This window comes from Mytilus galloprovincialis, chromosome 9, assembly GCF_965363235.1.
Source record: "Mytilus galloprovincialis chromosome 9, xbMytGall1.hap1.1, whole genome shotgun sequence".
In the NCBI taxonomy this organism is placed as follows: Eukaryota; Metazoa; Mollusca; class Bivalvia; order Mytilida; family Mytilidae; genus Mytilus; species Mytilus galloprovincialis.
This window is the reverse complement of record NC_134846.1, coordinates 52,394,472-52,410,322: the sequence shown is the minus strand read 5'-3', so window position 1 is coordinate 52,410,322 and position 15,851 is coordinate 52,394,472. Positions and strand designations below refer to the sequence as shown.

General features: G+C 35.0%; 1 protein-coding gene across 1 annotated transcript; it reads right to left on the bottom strand.

Moving 5' to 3' along the window:
* Positions 1-10,577: 10,577 nt before the first annotated feature.
* Positions 10,578-14,915, bottom strand: LOC143046574 (polycystin-2-like). The gene is made up of 3 exons (XM_076219733.1): positions 14,667-14,915; positions 12,026-12,200; positions 10,578-11,827 (listed from the first exon to the last, which is right to left on the bottom strand). The coding sequence occupies exons 1-3, from the start codon at positions 14,913-14,915 to the stop codon at positions 10,578-10,580; spliced, it is 1,674 nt and encodes a 557-aa protein (XP_076075848.1).
* Between the last annotated feature and the right edge of the window lie 936 nt (positions 14,916-15,851).

Here is a 15,851-nt window from a genome sequence, read left to right as displayed (position 1 = left end):
TTGGTATAAATAAAATCATCATATAAATGATATATTCCTTTTATTTTTTAGAATCGCATCACAATTTACTTATTACCACGAGATTGGCTCTCTTTAATAGAAGAGGGACGAAAGATACCAAAGGGACAGCCACACTCATAGATTGAAAATAAACTGACAACGCCATGGCTAAAAATAACTAGAGGCTCTAAAGAGTCTGTGTCGCTCACCTTGGTATATATGTGAGTATTAAACAAAAGAAACAGATGGATTCATGACAAATTGTGTTTTGGTGATGGTGATGTGTTTGTACATCTTACTTTACTGAACATCTTTGCTGCTTAGAATTATCTCTATCTATAATGAACTTGGCCCAATGAAAATTGTTAAAAATTGACTATAAAGGACATTAACTCCTTAGGGGGTCAATTGACCATTTCAGTCATGTTGACTTATTTGTAAATCTTACTTTGCTGAACATTATTGCTTTTTACAGGTTATCTCTATCTATAATAGTATTCAAGATAATAACCAAAAACAGCAAAATTTCCTTAAAATTAGCAATTAAGGGGCAGCAACCCAACAACGGGTTGTCCGATTCATCTGAAAATTTCAGGGCAGATAGCTCTTGACCAGATAAACAATTCTACTCCATGTCAGATTTGCTCTTAATGCTTTGGTTTTTGAGTTATAAGCCAAAGACTGTATTTTACCCCTATGTTCTATTTTTAGCTGTGGCGGCCATCTTGGTTAAATTGCCGGGTCATCGGACACATTTTTCAAACTAGATACCCCAATAATGATTGTGGACAAGTTTTAATTAATTTGGCCCAGTAGTTTCAGAGGTGAAGATTTTTGTAAAAGATTACTAAGATTTAAGAAAAATAATTAAAATTGACTATAAAGGGCAATAACTCCTAAAGGGGTCAACTGACCATTTCGGTCATGTTAACTTATTTGTAAATCTTACTTAGCTGAACATTATTGCTGTTTACAGTTTATCTCTATCTATAATAATATTCAAGATAATAACCAAAAACAGTAACATTTCCATAAAATTACCAATTCAGGGGCAGCAACCCAACAACGGGTTGTCCGATTCATTTCAAAATTTCAGGGCAGATAGATCTTGACCTGATGAACGATTTAACCACTGATAGATTTGCTCTAAATGCTTTGGTTTTTGAGTTATAAGCCAAAAACTGCATTTTACCCCTATGTTCTATTTTTAGCCATGGAGGCCATCTTGGTTGGTTGGCCACGTCATCGGACACATTTTTCAAACTAGATACCCCAATAATGATTGTGGACAAGTTTTAATTAATTTGGCCCAGTAGTTTCAGAGGTGAAGATTTTTGTAAAAGATTACTAAGATTTAAGAAAAATAATTAAAATTGACTATAAAGGGCAATAACTCCTAAAGGGGTCAACTGACCATTTCGGTCATGTTAACTTATTTGTAAATCTTACTTAGCTGAACATTATTGCTGTTTACAGTTTATCTCTATCTATAATAATATTCAAGATAATAACCAAAAACAGTAACATTTCCATAAAATTACCAATTCAGGGGCAGCAACCCAACAACGGGTTGTCCGATTCATTTCAAAATTTCAGGGCAGATAGATCTTGACCTGATGAACGATTTAACCACTGATAGATTTGCTCTAAATGCTTTGGTTTTTGAGTTATAAGCCAAAAACTGCATTTTACCCCTATGTTCTATTTTTAGCCATGGCGGCCATCTTGGTTGGTTGGCCACGTCATCGGACACATTTTTTTAAAGTACATACCCCAATGATGATTGCGGACAAGTTTGGATTTATTTGGCCCAGTAGTTTCAGAGGAGAAGATCTTTGTAAAAGATTACTAAGATTTACGAAAAATGGTTCAAAATTAACTATAAAGGGCAATAACTCTTAAAGGGGTCAACTGACCATTTCGGTCATGTTGACTTATTTGGAAATCTTACTTAGCTGAACATTATTGCTGTTTACAGTTTATCTCTATCTATAATAATATTCAAGATAATAACCAAAAACAGTAACATTTCCATAAAATTACCAATTCAGGGGCAGCAACCCAACAACGGGTTGTCCGATTCATTTCAAAATTTCAGGGCAGATAGATCTTGACCTGATGAACGATTTAACCACTGATAGATTTGCTCTAAATGCTTTGGTTTTTGAGTTATAAGCCAAAAACTGCATTTTACCCCTATGTTCTATTTTTAGCCATGGCGGCCATCTTGGTTGGTTGGCCACGTCATCGGACACATTTTTTTAAAGTACATACCCCAATGATGATTGCGGACAAGTTTGGATTAATTTGGCCCAGTAGTTTCAGAGGAGAAGATCTTTGTAAAAGATTACTAAGATTTACGAAAAATGGTTCAAAATTAACTATAAAGGGCAATAACTCTTAAAGGGATCAACTGACCATTTCGGTCATGTTGACTTATTTGGAAATCTTACTTAGCTGAACATTATTGCTGTTTACAGTTCATCTCTATCTATAATAATATTCAAGATAATAACCAAAAACAGTAACATTTCCATAAAATTACCAATTCAGGGGCAGCAACCCAACAACGGGTTGTCCGATTCATTTCAAAATTTCAGGGCAGATAGATCTTGACCTGATGAACGATTTAACCACTGATAGATTTGCTCTAAATGCTTTGGTTTTTGAGTTATAAGCCAAAAACTGCATTTTACCCCCTATGTTCTATTTTTAGCCATGGCGGCCATCTTGGTTGGTTGGCCACGTCATCGGACACATTTTTTTAAAGTACATACCCCAATGATGATTGCGGACAAGTTTGGATTAATTTGGCCCAGTAGTTTCAGAGGAGAAGATCTTTGTAAAAGATTACTAAGATTTACGAAAAATGGTTCAAAATTAACTATAAAGGGCAATAACTCTTAAAGGGGTCAACTGACCATTTCGGTCATGTTGACTTATTTGGAAATCTTACTTAGCTGAACATTATTGCTGTTTACAGTTCATCTCTATCTATAATAATATTCAAGATAATAACCAAAAACAGTAAAATTTCCATAAAATTACCAATTCAGGGGCAGCAACCCAACAACGGGTTGTCTGATTTATCTGAAAATTTCAGGGTAGGTAGATCTTGACCTAATGAACGATTTAACCCATGTCAGATTTGCTCTAAATGCTTTGGTTTTTGAGTTAAAAGCCAAAAACCGCATTTTACCCCTATGTTCTATTTTTGGTGGCCATCTTGGTTGGTTGACCGGGTCACCGGACACATTTTTTAAACTAGATACCCCAATGATAATTGTGGCCAAGTTTGGTAAAATTTGGCCCAGTAGTTTCAGAGGAGAAGATTTTTGTAAAAGCTAACGACGGACGACGACGACGACGACGGACGACGGACGCCAAGTGATGAAAAAAGCTCACTTGGCCCTTTGGGCCAGGTGAGCGAAAAAACCACACAGACAAATAATATTACAGAAGACACAACATAGAAAACTAAAACACGAACCCCACCAAAAAATGGGGATGATCTCAGGTGCTCTGGAAGAGTAAGCAGATCCTGTTCCGCCTGTGGTACCCGTTGTGTTCCTTGTGTTCTAACAAATGCGGTAAATAGTATAATTCGGTAGGTCATATTCGTGAAAAGAGAAGGGTAACTGTAAAACTTAATATTTTATATAAAACCAAATGTAGCTATACATGTATAATAATGTTTTAAAATGACAGTGCTTCGTAAGCCTATAAGGCTGGCTGAAAATAACAATGATGTTCATAACATATGTATTATATTATGGCAATTCAGGTTGCACTTTAATAAATCATTCATGAATTCATTCATATATGTATTTACGACGTAAGGGACATACAAATGTATCCGATATCATCTGTGAAACGTATTTTCCATAACGGTCAACCAACTGGGGATGGCGTCCGTAAAATTTACGAAGGGATGATATCTACTTCACCGGTTTGAACTCTTGGTTTAATAAATTTCTTGTGAGCAGCAACCCTCTATCAAAGAAAACATGATAGGAAATACAAGCCCAGGAATATCGTTTCAATTGGGAGATATATATTCCGTATGCAGGCGCTGCTGGAATGTTGCTACATAGAAATTGAAAGTTTACAATTGGGAAGCTAGAATCATCTCTTTTGTTGTAAAGTTTTGTTTTCAACCGACACTCATTGTCATTTTTTAGATGTAAGTCAAGGTATGAGGCTGATTCAACTGTATCTGTAGTATCCTTTATCTCTAGTGCGATGGGATAGATTCGTTCAACATATTCACCAAATTTTGTATTATTTAGTGAGAGAACATCATCTATATAGCGGAAAGTAAAGTAAAGGGATATTGCTAACTTCTTATTTTCTTCATAAAAAATTCCTGTATGAATAGCATTTATCAATATACTATACTTTTAAAATTCTTAATTTGTCCTTAAGAGACAAGAAATATTTTTTGTGTATTAGAAAAAAAACCACTTACTATCGTGAATATAGGCCAAGAACTTTAGAACGTTATGTTATGTAATTGTTTCCCGTACACTCGCGCACACTAATTGTAATATAATATTTATGTAACGTACATTATTGTTACGTATCTCTTAATCTTACTATCATAAAACATCTCAACTAGTAAGATGTTATTTTCTTCAACAAGTATTACGAAGTTGATAACCCTCAAAACATTGGTGCCGTGACGAAAAAACACTACTAGATATGAGTTCGAAATTCAAAACAGTACGAACAGCACATCGACGAGCAGTAATAAAGCTACTGAAAAAAGAAGACCCGTCAACCTAAATTCCATGATGGAGCTCATCAAAACCAAGCACAAGACATTGTCCAACCTTAATGAGAAGATTTTGGAAATTATTGAAGAAGAAGACCTCGACGAAGAAATTGAAGAAGAAGAAGAAGAAGACCTCGACAAAGAAATTGAAGAAGTTGACATATACGAGTAAGAGATTCAAATTGGAAAAGCGGAAATTTAGAAGTTTATCAAAGAAGTAAGTCAGTCTAAAAATCAATTAGCACTTAACCCAACTGCATCAGATTTTATATATAATAACTCCAGCGTGCAAGAACATTCTAACCAGATATTTTTTTTTTAACTCAGAGCAAACAAGCTTAAGCCAATCAAGCATGCCCACCTCTACACTGTCAATTCATTATAACAAATTGCATAAACTCAACCTGCCAACTTTCGGTCGAAATCTACGAGAATGGTCAGCCCTTTGGGATTCCTATAATAATTTCTTACATGAAAATCCTTCATTGAGTGACGTGCAACGATTTAACTATCTTAAATCACAATTTTAGGCAGAAGCTAGCCAGTGTATATTGGGGTTGCAATTGACTAATACAAATTTTTGCCAATAACACAAAATAGTAAACGCATACATGCAAAACGTGCTAGATTTGCCTGCATAATATAAAGTAATATACGTGAACTAGATTGAATGGGTCGATATCAGGAATCGCACGGAAGCCTATTATTACCACTTATACTCAACAGTCTTCCATGTTTTGTCAGACAAAACATTTCTCGAAACCACGGTAATGATAATTTGGATACTTCAAGTTTACGCAAAGCAATGGAGAATTGTATCCAAGAGACCGCTGACGCCAATCCTATTGAAAACAATATTATTATCCCCACCGCATCGTTCGTGACGGAAACTACAAATAAAAGATAGAGGTTAACAGGGTCTATAGATAGAAACGACAATGGTAAATTTAAGAATAAAAGACCGTTTTTTTTGTTTTGGTCAAAACTCGCATCACCCAAATGAATCTAAAAGATCATCGATATAAACGCACGCACAAAAATTGTAAAGGAAAACGAGTTTGCTTTAACTGTTTCGGTAATCACATGGTTTCGGAATGTAAGTCACAATATAGTTGCCGAAATTGCAGTTAGAAACATCACAGTAGCATCTGCCATAATAATTTAAAAGATGGAAATTCCACTTATTGTAAAACAAAATAAGTCGTAACAAAACCTTGCAATGAAGATGAACTAAGTACCACAGAAACAAAGAGCGCCGCTATGCATTCTGCCGTTACAGCACATACCTAAATTTTATTAAAGACTGCCGTAACGCCCCTATGGTACCATGATGAAAGTGTTATGATTAACATTCTACTTGATGAAGGCGCTCAAAACTCGTTATTATCTCAAGAACTAGTAGAAAACTCCATATCAAACCAACTGGTATAGTAAGCATGCAAATTTCAGCATTTGGCGGGAAAGAAGGTGAGGTACGCAACCTGGAGAGAGCAACATTATCGGTTGAGACCGAAAGAAACGAAAGAATTCCAAATTGAAGTAATTAATGTTCCAAAAATTGCCGCACCGATACATATGAAGAAACGGGTAAACATCAACAGCTTGTCCTATTTACGAGGATTATACAACTTGCCCAACAGTTACTTGCTTCTCGTTGGAGCAGAGTACTACTGGTCTTTAGTACAAGATGAAGTTATTCGAGGTGACGGACCAACAGCTGTTAAATCCAAAATAGGCTATTTGCTATTAGGACCACTGAACACAGGTACTAACACTGCACAATGGAACTCTACGATGATGAATGTTGAAGTGGTGCACAAACCTGAGGAGTGCGATTTACAGAAATTTTGGAAAATTGAGTCGAGCAGATAAGAGACGGATTCTGATGAAAATACTAAAAATGTACAAAACCTAATGTTTGAGTACCAAAACGAAAATAAAGATGTTGCAAAACTACTATAGAAACCAGATCACCAGAGTTACCCACAAATGCATATGTAGCAAAAAGAAGAACCCAGAATGTAATAGCTAGGTTAGCTAAAGATCCAGGTGTGTTAAATCTATACTATAAGATAATCAAAGAACAGGAGATGAAACTTCATAGAAAAAAGGTACCCTCCATAGAAACAGATCGCAAACATGGACGAATCCACTACATACTGAACCATCCCGTTAAAAGATAGATTCAAACACGACCCCTATAAGCACTCAGCTATCTAATATCACTGGACCAAAGGCACACATAATTGACAATAAAATAACAAGTGATCCGCAGTGAATATCACAGATCATAAACATGTACAGGTATTCTGATCTAAATAAACTTTTAACTGTAACTGGATGTGTCCTGAAATTAGTTAAGAACTGTCAGAAAAAAAACCCGTCCATATCGACAAAGGAGTTCACAAGTTGACAGGAAGCTCAAGACAATTCTAACAAAAGAGGAAATTTCATTAGCTATGGATTTATGGATCAAAGATACACAACAAGACAGGTACGTGAAAGAGCTAGAACATATTTCGTGAAGTCCAAAAGTTAAATGACTACTGCTAGTACAACAGTTAAGTTTATATCTGGATGAAAAGGAAATCATACGATGAAAAGGCAGGATACAAAATTCATCTCTAGAAGAAAAACGCGAAGTTTCCTATTTTATTACCAAAGAAACACAAACTTACAGGTTTTGTTATTATGGACGCACATCTAGGAAATCTACATATAGTCAGCCAGACAATAACACATATAAGGCAATCATACTGGATACCAGAAATTTGAAAATATGTGACCAGCTTCTAATACCGCAGTCCCACTAGGCCACGATCGCACTACGATCTGTGTAACAAATGCAAATTTTGGTGATCGTAGTACGATCGTGTAGATTGAAGTAAGGTCGTATCACGGTCGTGGTGATGTCTTCAAGATCGTGAAGAGCGTGGCCAACTTTGAACATGTTCAAAACAATCGTGGTGCGGTCGTGGCGAAATCAGGTCGTAGTAGAAGCGTCGTGAGAGCACACTTACATCGTAGTAAGATTGCAAATGTCGCTGTACAATCATAGCAAGAGCGTAGCGAAATCGTGATTTTATTCGGAGAGACTGCGCTACGATCTAACAGCGACGTTATCACGACCTCGCTACGACCATCACGTTCTCACCGCGACCCAACTACGCTTCCACTACGACTATACCACGCTGTTCAAGACCATAGTACGATTCTAGCACGCTCTTGCCGTCCTCATCACGCTCTTCTTACGACCTGACTACGTTCACACTACGACCACCATTCTCATTGTAATTTTCGCATAAAATATATAAAAAAGCTCCCTAGATTTTGTTTGTCTGAATGTAATTAGTCATTTGCTCTAACGGCTCAACCATGCTTCTAGTTTTTATATAGATTAGACCGTTAGTTTTCCCATTTAAATGTTTTTCCACTAGTAATATTTTGGGCCCTTTATAGCGTTCTGTTCGGTGTGAGCTAAGGCTCCGTGTTGAAGGCCGTACCTTGGCCTATACTGGTTTACTTTTATAAATTATTACTTGGATGTAGAGTTGTCTCATTGGCACTCATACCACATCGTCCTATATCTATTTACACATCTGTGTCATCTCTGCTATCGTTCACTAAAATATCGTCATTTAAACTTTATAGACCACCAATAGGTTGGATTGGTCGGTCCGACCTCTCCGCTTGATCAGGATTCGTTACTTTGCTCCCTCTGCCTCTACATCAACCCCTACCACCACGCCCACATGTTCTGGTAGATTTTGGTGACATAATAAAGGCAACAGTAGTATACCGCTGTTCAAAACTCATAAATCCATGGACAAAAAACAAAATCGGGATAACAAACTAAAACCGAGGGAAACGCATTAAATATAAGAGGAGAACAACGACATAACACTAAAATGTAACACACATAGACAAAATCCCACGAGAATAACAAATATAACATATATATATATATAACATCAAAACCAAATACATGAATTTGGGATAGACAAGTACCGTGACACGTCTTATCGCAATGTGAATTTACACTCAAAAATAAGAGAAAACAAACGACACAACGTTATAATGTAATACACACAGAAACGAACTATAATATAACAATGACCATATTCCTGACTTGGTACAGGGCATTTTTAAAGGAAAAAATGGTGGGTTGAACCTGGTTTTGTGGCATGCCAAACCTCGCACTTTTATGGCATGACTGTATTGTTTCCGAGAAATCTACGTATTAATCAGAAATAGAAGAAATGGAACTGTATTGATATGGAACACGATGTTGACGTTATTGCTGAGAACGTAGTAAGATCGCAGTACTGACGTAGTATACTCGTGGTTAGAACGTGCTATAATCGCAGTAAGATTTTGTTACAATCGGATAACTCGTGGTATGGTCGTAGCGAGAACATGAAGAGCGTAGAAAAATCTTGATAAGCGTAGTGAGGTCGCAGAATAAGCGCGGTGAGAACGTAGTCTAATCGTGGCGGGATCGTTAAAGAAGCGTAATGAGGACGTAGCAGCATCGCGAAAGCAACGAAAATTTACATTTTCACGCCGTTCGTACCGCGACCTCACCACGATCTAAACTTAATTTAGATCGCGGTGAGCGTGGTGCGATCGTGGTCTAGTGGGATTGGGGCTTAACGCAAATGCGAAAGGTATATATATATATATATATGTTTATTCACATGTGCATGTATACGAGCTATACATTTGGAAGTTTTACCTGATTTGTCATTGAACACTTTTATTTTAGCATTTAGACGTTTTATCAGTCGAAAAGGAACACCACTAACTATTTATTCCGATAACGCACCTACATTTGTAGCCGCGTCAAATGCCCTTCAAAGTCAGCTGAATATGCATATCAACTGGGAATTCGTTCCAAAAGAAGCGCCGTGGTATGGCGGATGGTGAACACGTCTAATTGGCTTAACGAAAATGACATTAAAGAAAGTTTTTTGTAAGGCACTCGTCAGCGAACAATATTCGACAACAATCCTCACTGAAATTGAAACTATAATAAACTTTCATATATGTTTTCAGACATAAGAGATCCCGAACTTTTGACGCCATCTCATCTTTTACACGGAAGGATTATTACGACGACAGAGATACACAACAACAAACACAACGCGAATATTCAAGAACTTGATACGATAACAGCAAACAAACTATTTGAGATAAAGGGATTTTTATTGGACTATTTCGCAAAACATTGATCTAATGAATATCTTACCGGATAACGTGAATATCATCGAGCCTCCGGAAAACATACGTGGCAAGTTAACATCGGTGATGTAGTTCAACTAGAAAGTGAATAACCACGACCTTTATGGAGATTAGGAACAACAGAAGACGTCACCAAAGGAGGAAAAGCCTCATTCGAGCATCAAAAGAACGGACTTTTAGAGGACTAGTTATCACACGACCAATTGTGAAGTTATATCCGTTAGAACTATTGTAACTGTTAAAGGATTTTGTGATGGACAGTTAACGTAAAGTGAAATTGTACCAACAAAAAACTGTCAATATGATCTATTTACAGAACTTTAATAGTTTTGCTTATTTATCATTTTAATTTTGTTTCATTTCTTATGCATTTTGAGGCCCCTAGAATGTCGTGAATATAGACCAAAAGACTTTAGAACGTTATGTTATGTAATTGTTTTCCGTACTTTCGCGCACACTAATTGTAATGAAACGTAACATTATTGTTACGTATCTCTTCATCTTACAATCATAAAGTATCTCAACTAGCAAGATGTTATTTTCTTCCACAATTATTACAAAGTTAATAACCCTCAAGATACTTACGTTGCTTTTTGGAATTTTTCGTAGGTTCTGACTTTCTTACGAACATATTCTTAATTTTATCCCACAAGCAATCAATCAATTCTTCCGCCTTTATTCGTTTGTTCATGGTATGTACTGCACTGATACTCTCACCAAGAATGGCCATAAACATCGTCAGTAATGTAAATACTATCACCAGGATGAAAGTAAAGAAATAAAATTGTGCTATAATTGGATCCTTCTCATTTATTTCTGTGAATTTGCTTTTTCCCATCATGCTAATGAATAATGTTCCCATAGATTCAAATATATCACGATATGATTCAATATATTTTCCGAACAGCAAATATCCTAGAGCGGCATAACACAGAAATACGTATAGAATACAAATACCAAACCAGAATAAATCCTTTGCACAATTATTAAAAACTAAGAAAATATTACCAACTCGTTTGTCATAACCTAGAATACCGACCAATCTTAATGTTGAAAATGATAACAAAGTAGCATGCAGCAAATTAAACAACAGGTCCCATATTGCAATATGCTGAAAATTTATAAATTGTTTCGGATCTTCCTTGAATTTTTCCATGGTTTGTGATGCAAGAATATGACGCCCAGCATACATTGAAACGCACACAAAACTCAGGGATATGCAAGAACAGTCAAGAATGTTCCAGACACTTTTAAAAAATGTTTTTCTCTTCTTCATAATACCTGACACGACCTTTCCTATTAAAGCGACTAAAAATAATAAAAATAATATTTCGCAAATTAATGTGTAGATACCATTCGTACCATGATGAAAATAAATTCGAAATGGATAAATAGAATACGAGGTAACTATACCTCCTGTCTCAGGAAATTCTGCTAAAAACATGCTGTACGCGAATAGGTTGAGATCCGGTGCATATAAGTTGAACTCTAAATAAATAGCGCGTGTATTTCTATCAATCCATAAATAGTCTGTTAATTCGTTTAAGGTTCTGTTTGAAAAATCAAAGTTTACAGCTAGTTCGGTAATATATCCGCCACCTCCGTATGTGCTATAGCGTCCAGGTATGGGAATACCCCATATATCAACGGCACTCGTGAATTTCCACCCAGCATACGAAAATGAACGTGCCTCTCTTTCTTTGTCACATATACCACTAACCCAACCAAAACAAAAATCTCTGTTTTCTTCCATCGGTAAGTAGTATTTCGGTCTTGTTCGAATTTTACCAAAAAATGGAAGCACTTCAGAAGCTGCAAATAAAAAAATATAGCAATTTGTAAAAAAATGTTTGGAAAAAGTATTTGTTTCAAGCAAAAATGTTTAAATACTCTGTTTTTTTGAATTTTTATTTTGTTACTATGATTGATGAATATAACCCAATCTCAAGTCCTAATGTAATTTTAATTTCACATGAACGTAACGAGATAAGATAAAAGGATTGTCCTTACAATCTGTGACCCGAAGTTGTCTCAGTCGAGGTGGTCCAACTCTAAAACTTGTCAAATCATGGAAATTTTGTCTTAGTCTCCAATGCAAACGTTCTCCTGTATAATCAGTTTCAGGATACAACTCTGGAAACGCTGTATATCGCAGCCATTTCATATAATCCTTGACGTGTGTTATCTAAAAAAAAATTTTAGTTTATGTGTTTCTTTATTAATGCACTTTTCAAAGGATCTCCGTAATTACAATTTTAATCACACAAAATAGCAGAATCATATTTGCATCGTGGCTACCACAATTAAAATGTAACTTTTTATACTAACATTCACCAATAATAATTACAAACGTTGTATAGAAACTATACATTGAAGCAGGACATAATTATAGAAAAGAACAACCCGTATTGTTTGCTCACACTTCAGTCAATATCGTCCCCCCTTAAATATGTCTCAAACTTCTTATTAAAGAGGGACGAAAGATACCAAAGGGACAATAAAACTCATAAATCGAAAATAAACTGACAACGCCATGGCTAAAATGAAAACGACAAACAGACAAACAATAGTACACATGACTCAACATAGAAAACTAAAGAACACGAACCCCACCAAAAACTAGGGGTTATCTCAAATCCTGTAAATAGTCTAATTCGGTAGGTCACATTCATGAAAGGGAAGGGGATTGTAGTTACGACGTAAGGAACATATCCGATATCATTTGTGAAACGGTTTTTCCATAACGGTCAACCAACTCGTGATGGCGTCCGTAAAATTTACGAAAGGATGATTTCAACTTCACCATTTGGAACTCTTGGTTTAATAGCTTCCTTGTGAGCAACATCCCTCTATCAAGAAAATCATGATAGGAAATGCAAGCACGGGAATATCGTATCAATTGGGAGATATATACCCCGTATACAGGTGCTGCTGGAATGTTGCTACTTAGAAATGGAAAGTTCACAATTGGAAAACTGAAATAATCTCTTTTGTCGTAAAGTTTTGTATGTCTTATAAACTGTCTTATAAACTGAATAATAATATTAAAGGTTGATATCATTATTCTCAATATAACTATATTTATTAAGAAATTACATCAGTGGTAACTTGGAGGCAATATTAGTCTATCAATGTTCAAATCTCGCAAATTCATCTGGAATAAACAAATCTAGATAAAAACAATCAGAACCTGAGGGAATCGAAAAAAACTACAAATCTAGAGAAACCGAATGAGTCCATACATATCCGCCATGCAAATCAACATTCAGTTTGATTCTCATCAAAAGAAGTAGGCCGAATTAGACTTTTTACCTTTATTTGTAACATTTTTACCGATTGTGTGTGTTTGTTTTGTTCACGCATCATTATCATTATTATTAAATTTGACGCGACTGTCGTACAAGTGAGAAGTTTAGCGCTGTAAAACCAAAACCAGGTGCAATCTACTATTTTCTACATTTGAAAATGTCCGTACCAAGTCAGGAATATGACAGTTGTTGTCCATTCGTTTGATGTGTTTTATCCTTTGATTTTGTCATTTGATTAGGGACTTTCCGTTTTGAATTTCCTCGGAATCCAGTATTTTTGTGAATTTATTTTTTGGTAAATTGACAGATCAGACAAAATTCTTGATTATAAAGATCTCAGACCGCAATAACAGGGCTCATTTGAGTTGAAACACAGACACCACAGTTCATGATGGTGACCGTAAAACAAAATTCCAGTCTTTTTTTCTCCTGGAGTTGTTTCCGTCAGGATCAAAACATTGTTAAAAAAAGGCAGTATAATGTAAACACACATGCGCGTTACGTGTCAATCGAGATATGTAAACGTCAAACGATAGGAAAGAGGGTAAGTCCCTTTAGAGAATGGGAAGTGAACGGGAAATGGCCACGTATGTCATAGATCCTTGTAATATGATGTTAAAGAACTTTAAGCATTTATGCTTGTTTTTTTTTTTATTGAAAGAATATGTTTTCTTCCAGAGCATGCCAAATGTTTTTTTGCCTATTTTAGTTTCCTTAGAAAAATGTATGCTCTGGATCCGGTTTTTAATCAGAAATAATAGCGTAATGGCATTTATATTTAATAGAGATATCACATAACTTATTTCTGTTAATTACTCTAAAAAAGATAGAAACAAAGACCCTAAGTCTAGTTTTCTTACAACACTACACAGTAAATCAAATAAATTAAGAAATATCGGATTTAGTTGTTAGATATAACACGTAACGAGACACATTCATTCTTTGATTTTGAAAATGTCTAATTTGGAGTTTTTTTAAAAATTTATTAATATTTAATTCAATTAATATTAATGATTTTATCAGATATATATGGGATGAAATATAAAATGAGATCTTTATTCTATATAACTATACACGGACTATAATATTTCAAGAGTTCTGCCCTAGGAGGTTCAAAATATATTTGCGGACGATAACTTTAGCAAGGGTGCATCAAATCACTTGAAACTTGGAAATATATCAAAGATACCCAATACACGTATATTTGATTTGAATGTGCCATATTTCATATTTATCCTACTAGGGTTATTGTACAAGGTATTGGGCTTTGTTTTAATATTTTACCTTGCTCAATAAACGTTCTATGAGTTTTCTTGTGATTTGACTGTGAAGCATTAACTTACCTTGTCAAACTGTCGCAGTGTTTTATTTTGAGGATTCAGAAGCTTGGTGGCAATGTTTTGATGAAAATTATAAGATCTGTCATCTTTATAACTGTAGCTTATGCTAAATATAATCCATAAAAAGAAACACGTAATGAGGACTTGTTGGATACTTTCCATCATTTGAATGCCTTTCTGCCTTTCGTTTCGAGCTTTTTCGATTGACGAATGGTTAAGTGGTAACACAGGCAGTCGTTTATCTGCAAACATTGTAAACATTTAGATAAACCTGTTTTTTTCCCTTTCACTAGTAAACAGGTTTTAAGTATAAATAGTCATTTTAATATTTAAAAAGTCTGAAACTAAAAAAGAGTTTAAGAATTTGTTTTTTAGATATTTTGTCGTTTGAAATTCATTACCATTCAGACGTGCAGTTAATACTGTACTGTTCATTAGCTGTTTAGACAATTTCAGAATGTTGTTATTTTGTACCTGTAATTAACAACTACTGAATGTTCTGAACATAGACTGTTTATATCATAATTGACTACAAATTTCTGAACAGTACTGCATTTACTGAAGAGAATAAGTTTGAAAGTTGACTGAAACACTGAACTTGAATTAATAATCCATTGTTCAGTTTTTTAAAGGATGTTCAGACCAAAATGGTCGTTTCAATTCAAAACTGGTTTATTAGTGTTTGTTATATTTTATATCTTTGAATATGGATACAAACATGTGTGTATAGTTATCAAGAAATACATTTTGTGAAATATGATAAGTACCAAATAGCTGAGACAACGTTACATTATTTAATTCAAATTTCTAAGAAATATGATGTATTTACCGAGGCTTTAAATAGAGAAAGTTGGCATTTGTTAAGATTATTAGATCATCATGCATATCCTTAAAAACCTACCCAATAGAAGACGTAATTATAGGTTTCATAACGAGTGAGAATTGAATATCGCTTGATATCAACTCGAGTTATTTAATTCCAATATAATAAATAAACGAGCCTTCGGCCAGTTTATTATTACTATTTAAATTAAATAACGAGAGTTGATATCAAGCGATGTTCAATTCTCACAAGTTGTTTAACCTATTTCTCTTATTGTCAACACTTTTGCAGCTTAGCCGCATTTGGCACAACTTTTTGGAATTTTTGGTCCTCAATGCTCTTCGATATTGTTCTTGTTTGGCTTT